Source organism: Anarrhichthys ocellatus, unplaced genomic scaffold, assembly GCF_004355925.1.
Source record: "Anarrhichthys ocellatus isolate YVR2014 unplaced genomic scaffold, GSC_Weel_1.0 scaffold1, whole genome shotgun sequence".
Classification (NCBI taxonomy): Eukaryota; Metazoa; Chordata; class Actinopteri; order Perciformes; family Anarhichadidae; genus Anarrhichthys; species Anarrhichthys ocellatus.
The window spans coordinates 6067292-6074677 of record NW_022280031.1 but is presented as its reverse complement, the minus strand read 5'-3'; the positions used below and the strand labels follow the sequence as shown (position 1 = coordinate 6074677).

The 7386-nt window shown below is 40.8% G+C and overlaps 1 protein-coding gene across 1 annotated transcript in view; it reads right to left on the bottom strand.

The window, feature by feature from the left end:
- The window catches only part of LOC116387096 (voltage-dependent calcium channel subunit alpha-2/delta-3-like), a 29933-nt gene that overhangs the window by 10797 nt on the left and 11750 nt on the right, over window positions 1–7386 (bottom strand). Inside the window, exons 8-15 of the mRNA XM_031853891.1 lie at window positions 6396–6456; window positions 6121–6271; window positions 5829–5903; window positions 5625–5714; window positions 3207–3320; window positions 2049–2127; window positions 1075–1208; window positions 685–702 (exon numbers count right to left, since the gene is read on the bottom strand). Coding sequence (XP_031709751.1) covers window positions 685–702; window positions 1075–1208; window positions 2049–2127; window positions 3207–3320; window positions 5625–5714; window positions 5829–5903; window positions 6121–6271; window positions 6396–6456 — 722 coding nt within the window. The remainder of the gene's footprint in view (window positions 1–684; window positions 703–1074; window positions 1209–2048; window positions 2128–3206; window positions 3321–5624; window positions 5715–5828; window positions 5904–6120; window positions 6272–6395; window positions 6457–7386) is intronic.

Genomic DNA, 7386 nt, shown 5'->3' with positions numbered 1-7386 from the left:
ACACACACACACACACACACACACACACACACACACACACACACACAGGTAAGGCCAAGCACTCCAACACCCCCCCCCTCTCCTTTTCCCTTTTCTCTCTCTCTTTCTTGGTCTCCCCTCCAATGTCAGTTTTATTATGGGCTTTAGGAGATAAAATGCAATGATCCACAGAATGATGAATGGTGTGTCTGAGGCTGAGATACAAGAGCACACACTCCAGAGGACAATCTCCTAACCCTTCTGTGTGTGTGTGTGTGTGTGTGAGTGTGTGTCTGTGTGTGTACGTGTTTTAGTGTGTGTTTGGTGTGTGCATGCTCACAAGCTCCGTACTGGATAGAAGTACAATAAATGCTCATTTACTGCTCCTGCCCCCCCAGAGAAGAAGAGCATCTCCTCACTTTTGACTTCCTAAGAGATCTTAAAGTAGGGACTATAAGCAACCATTTAACCTCGGAAGTTCCCCTCAGGCACTTCTACTTTAAACAACATGGCAAAAATTTGAGTCGCAGGGGAAACCTTTTATAACCTGCATGTGATCTCCTTTGTAATGCTTGTTCAGAGCTACTTCCTACAGCATCTGGTCGATTATTTAATGATAAGACAAGAGATAAATTATGTTTCTGACAAATATGATTCTAGCTAAGAGAACGTAAAGATCAGATCAGATCACATCTATATATTTACCTTATGAGCCTGGGAAAGCTGAAATGAAAGAAAAGACGCATAAAGATTAAATCATTCAGAGGATTAAAGCCTTCACATTCTGCATTGACTTTATGGACTCAGATGTAAGGAGGGGGGGGGGGGTCCATACAGATTAATGAAGCTCATAATGAGGAATTATTCCAGCAGCATAAAGAGTAATGATGAGAATGCAGAACAACACATATGCACATCTACCGTACGGTACAGGGATGCAGAAAATAACGTGAATCCTGCAAATAACACAGACAACAGCCTCAAAAGGTGTAATCAAAGGATGTTGCTGCACTGTACAGACACACATGCAGTCGCACTCATACACAAATGTAAATTTGGAATGAGGACTCATAACTAGCGCCGTAACACACTCACAGCACTGTCCATGTAAGCTTCAGTCCACACTGTGTCGTGCTCGTGGTCAATAACCTTTGGGCGGCTCATGACGTGAAGATACCTCATCACGTTCTCCTGAACATCTGCTAAGGTCGAGATCTGACTGAAATAACCTGCAATTAAATGCACACATATATTAACCTAAAATGAGAGACAGCATTTACATCTTTCACAATGTGTAATCCTACATGTAATTGGACTATTTGAGACTAGACCTTAAAGAAAAAAAAATGTTATGCAGTGGTGAAAGAAGTATTGGATCAGCAATGTTTGGTCCTGCATCTGGAACTTAAATAAAAGTACTTTCAGAAAACAGCGCTGCACAAAGGATTTTAGAAGTACTGAAGTCTTGTGTCCTAGTTTCCCAAATGCACCCTTTACCCCTTTACAAAATGGTGTAATTTTCTGCTGATGTCCCTGACATTACTGCGCTGTGCTGAACCACCCTGGAAACAGGTTTCAAGTGGTTCACTTTGCACTGACACAGGAGCGTTTTGACTTGTGTCAGCTCCTGCTGTTGCTGTCAATGCTTCATATTGGACAGGTAAGGTCATTCCACAGTGGGGAGGATGTTTGGGGCTTGTCTCCCCACAATCCCTCTGTGATCATTTTTCCCGACTGTTACTCTCCTTTCCAGAGGGCACTCATCCAGAGCGTTGACACACAGGGGCCATCAGCGGCGAGCAGCCAAGAGGGAGACACTCTGACAGGAAGAGGGATTAGAGCAGATTGACCTCTGACCCTCCCCGAGTGCCACTTCATTGCCTCTTGGCAGAAAGAGTCTGAGCCAGCACATACACATGCATGCACACACGAAAAACACACGTAACATTTACGTCCACAGCCAAACTACACGTACACCCACACATCCTCCACAGAAACACCACATCAGCCTGTACTCCACACTCTGACAAGAAGCTGTCTCGAGAAGCGTTTATCAAAAGGTCCCAAACCTTTGTTGGCACACGCCATCCATTTGAGGTTATCAGCGAATGCAGACTCTCGTCCAATCAGGTACGGGAATATTCGCACCTGTACAGAGGACACATAGATGTCGAGAGTTTCAAAGATGGAAGGATTTTTAAAAAAGAACACGCAAAGTGATGTGTCTCCTTAGTACTTTATCTTCCTGTCCTGATTCTATCAGGCGTCGGAGCAAGAAGTAGCTGCATGCTTTCACATCCTCATGACGAAACACTGAGCATTAAGCTGCTATTACAGCTCTTTCTTTTCATCCTTTAACTTTTTTCAGTCCATCTTTGTCAGTTTTTTTAACAGTTATTTGGGGATTATTTTTCAGTTTGTACTCTCAGTGCAGTTACATTCTGTTAATTGTCTTTTGTTGGGGGTTTGGCATGAGGGCATAATCCACTGTCCTTTTAAAGAACGCAGTGTGACATTTTGCCAAACCTGCATGGCTCATTGGCTCCAGATGCTTTGCTAAGCATGAAGCATATAGAAAACACTGAATGGCTGCCATATAGCGGCCCTGAGGGTGTATGGGGGGGGGGGATGGGGTACCCTGCCAAATACTGCCCTGCACCCTGCCAAACACTGCCAACACACATATGCTTAGGACTGAACAAAAGCCCTGGAGCTGTTGTTTTTATTGCTTTGTGAGTGGCACAGCAGTCCATTTCATTTCAACTGCATTTAGGTCTTACAAAGGGAGGCTAACAAAAGATTTTAAACCCATCGTTGATTCCAGGAAGAAACATGGGGAAGGCACAGCGGTGGGGGGACGAAGACCAGAGCCTTTGAGACTGAGCTGTTTGCACTGCACATACTCTGCCCTTGAAAGCAGTTAATTTCCAATGTTTTATTTCTCGTGGGGGGAAACATTATGCTGTAATGCGTCAATACGTTGAAAGCCAGCATATTGACATGGACTGTACATTACAGAGCTATGGGTGGTAATGAAGTAAAGAAAACAATTCCTCAGAACGTCAAGACAGGAGGTCCAGCTGGCATAAAGTATTAAAATGTACATCTATCCCCGCTGGAAGAAAACCAAAGGGCAAGCAGATTATTCTGGAAAAAGGAAACAAATGACATTGAAGATTAGGCACTGTGAGGAACAGAAGAGAGAGGAGAAGAAATAAAGTGCTCACCTTTCTTTCTGGCCAATTGTACTTCTCAAAAACATCGTCGTACATTTCAGTCGCCCCGTCAGTCACAAGCATTATGGCCTGGCTGCACAAACTGCCATGTCCAGTTTGATTAAACTGCAAAATGAGAGAAAAAATATAAATTTAAAACCCAAATAATATATGTGTTATTTAAACATTAAACAAACAGAGCTGTCCATTTCCACCGATGATAATGTCTGATATGGCAGCTGTGCAGCCATCAGTCAATAGATAATGTCTTGGTAAATAAACCTGAGGAATGCGGTAAACTTTGTTCTGATCCCAGAAGATGCATCGCAGTAATTAAGTGGTTTATTGACCTGTAACAGAATGAATGTGGAGAGAAAAAGGATGTAGTGACGCGGTTACAGGATGAAACCTGCTGAGCACCGCTACTCTTAAATCACAGGATGCCTTCAGAACAGCTGTTGTTGTTATAAAGTGTGAAGTCTTGTAATATAAAAAGTTATGGGAATGTCCGACTGTTCCATCACTGCAACAGTATTTATAATTTTTGTGTCTTAAAAGTTTGCATTGGTTGGCCACTTGTATGTGAGTGACAAAAAAAGTCTTATATTAGAAAACGTTTGATTGTTATCTATAGTTTTCATGTTCAATAATAGGAAATCAGCTCTAAAGTAAGTCATGAAATATTAATTTGGTTGCTCATCATAGACTTTTTTCACAGGAACCATTTTGACTTGTCATAGTAGGAAGAGCACATGTGTTATTAATAACATTAACGTTGGCTCTGTTCCATTCAGTGTCCAAGCAGTGACAGTGAGCCAGCATGCACAATACAAGGACCCTGAAACTGAAGCAGCTAAGTGGATTCCAGCCATCATTAATTCTATTATTTACACCTGTGCTTTTGACATGTGATGAAAAAAGTTGTCCCAGTATGTTAAGTCCCTGAGCCTGTGGGCTCTCCTCGTCAAGCTCAGGAGGCAACTGGCCGACGTTGGAGGGTCGACTGCTCATCTGGTTCATCTGGACTTTCATGGGCTTAAGTTCTTCCTTTTCTCTCTTCCCTCAGCTGCGTCTGGTTCTTTTCCTTATGCACACCTGCATAACACATGCCCTACACAGAAATGCATGCCTTTATTACTGATGTGAACATCCTAATTTTTTGTGACGTTGAGTTTAATAAATTACGTGTTCTAATAAATCTCTCACATGGTCATGGACCCTTCATTCACTGAGCCAGAGGAGCATTTTCAGCGAAAATGTCAAAAGTCGTTATTGAAGACTCTCTGCACCATCTGCTGCAGAGCATCTGTCCTTTAGCCTTTGTTTGAGTATTATGCCCTTTGTTTCAGTACTGTAAGTAAATAAGGAATAGTGAATCTAAATGTTAATGATAAAGGACATAATCAATGACAGGGATCATTAAGTAATTGATGCTGATAAAATCTAATCAATCCCACACCCTAGTTGTTTGAAAGGTAAATTAATGATCTTGTTGTAAAGTCATCCAACAAGGAGATGAGTTAAAATATGCTAATATGTTGAATTAGATGCTTGCTGTTTTGTGATTCTTTCGTATCATCGGCCGGTGAGGGGGGAGACTGAGCTTCTCTTTATCTCAACACTGCTCCTATGAAAATGGTGCAGTGCTCTTCAAGTGAAGCGAGTTTCTTTTTGATTTGGTCTACGATAAGCTGTGTTCTGACTTAATTCACCGGGAAGTGGTGTAACAATGAATTTCAGTTGTGGGCTACTGGCTACCTGATTACCATATTCATTGCAGGGCTTTAATTAATCTGACAAATGCAGAGGTAAAAGCTGCAGTCCCTCAGCTTCAGCAGCGCAGCCGCCTGAAAACAGGGAGATAAAAGGAGTGCGGCTCCTGGCCTTATCTGCTTTGTGTTCCAATCAGCCACGTTATTAATCATCGACATTAATTAGAGCCATTAATCACGATTCAGAATGGATGTGTCTGTGTTTGGAGGGCGGAACAGGGATGGCGCTGGAGCGTTTCGACAGGCGACACACCTCCCAAACACTCAAATATATTTGACTGGAGTGTGCTACTTTTTTATGATTAGCAGAGAACAAGCAGAGGGTTGTACTCGAACACTTCCTGTCACTGAAAACAAATGTGGCTTGTAAAACGAAAGTTTTCCTAATGTTCTGGTCAAGTGGAGTCCTTCACTTAAATGAAAACAAAGTGCCTTTGTGATGGCTGAACACAAATTCATTATTTTTATGTCAAATTAATCAATTAATTAATCAGTTAATAATTTTGTGAAAACTCATGAATACTGAAAATCAATGTCACATAATACGTAAAAAAGAATTTAGTTGATCTGCTTTGGGATAAAAGATTTCAGTGGAATATAGAAGATTTGTGTTTAAAGTGACAGTCACAGACACAGAGCGGTTTACACTGGAACTCACATCATTCAGGATTGTGAATGCTTCGGCCAGAGCGTCACCCAGCAGCCCGATCCCTTTGGCAAACAGCTTGTCCAGATGTTCACGGAAATGCTAATAGATAGCGACAGAAGTGGAAAAGACAGGTTTCAAATATTAAACCACACAAATTCAACCTGATACGATCCACATATATACTCATTACATTTCAGTTTGCGCTCCACTCACATCTTTATTGGTTCTGTCAGCTCGGACCAGTGTGCCATTCAAACAAGGCTCCACATAGTGGATCTCCTGATTATACTGTGGAAATGCAAACAACATTCAGATGGATTAGTATTTGTTCATGGAAGAATGAGCTCCAGTTATCTGAAAGTCTTAACAGATATGTCTTTGGTAAATAGTATTAATATACAGCATTAGAATGAGATTACAAAGAACATAGAGATGCACAATATTAACGAACAAAGATACAAACATGTACAGAATCAAACTGAGAAAAGGTTAAAAAAAAACTTACTGCAATGATGTTGAAGAAGTCGTCATCTCCAAGTGTATCTAAAATGGAGGAGACAGTCTGCCTGGCGATGGTCAGCCTCAGTCCTTTCATGCTTCCACTAACATCGACTAAGATAACAACATCCTTAGGAGACGTTGCTGCCTGGATGTACCTGAAATATGTTAAATTACACATCTTGATACCTTGTTGCAGAATAGAAAAAGACATGTTTTTTTAGAGAAGATGAGATGCAGAACAAAGAGCAGTACATTTAGTCAGGTATGTAAAAGGCTTACCACTTCCTGTTTCTAGAGTCAAAGCCAATGACGCCATGTTCATCTGGATGCCACTTTACTCCTGTAAAGTTGATCAGGAAGTCAATTACGAGAAAATATCAGAAAACAGAAAATAACAAGCTGGATAAACACAAAGAAAGAAAGACAGGATATATATGTCAACGTGCTGCACCAAGCCGCTGTTATACAGTGAATGCTGTGCTGTTTCATGTATGAAGCTGACTGTGGCAATTAAAATCAACACAATCTATTTACTCATTCACAGCAATGCTTTATGTTTAAACAGCTTTGGCTTTTTATATTGGTGAACCAATCATTTTGTAACGTCAGTGGTGGAAGAAGTAATCAAATAATTGACTTAAGTAAAGGACTTAAAGTAAATGTACTTAGTTACTTTTCATCACTGCTTACAGTATAAACTTCATATTGAGGGCTCTATCGATCTTTATTAATGTTCTCACTCTTTGTTTTATGACCAAACCAAAGAAGAGTTCAATGGAGTGTGAATTCTAACATTTAAATGATGTATACATTAGTAAAAGGTTGTTGTAAAACACTGGTGAAAGAAATATATTTTTATGAATTCCTCCTTATACATTAAACATAAAGAGTCCATATTTGTAAAAGAATATCATCAGCTGTATCTCTGTAGCTTAACTCCAACACTGCAGTGAGTCGACCGCCTGTTTCATATAATGGTGACGGTCTGATGAGTTCAGTTGGATCCAGCAGCCACGCACTGTTTCTCGGCATGACTGTAGACCCACAACGGCAAACTCTGATTAATTACAGTCTGCATATGTGCATCCTCTCTGATGGTCTGTAAAATTACAACATTAGCCAAATTACCCTTTTAGTTATTCTAAATCATTTGTTCTGATCTTTTTTTTACTCTCGCAATGACGGCTTATGACTCCCTTGAGACAAGCCTTTCTGTTCGCACGCACACACACACACACACACACACACACACACACACACACACACACAC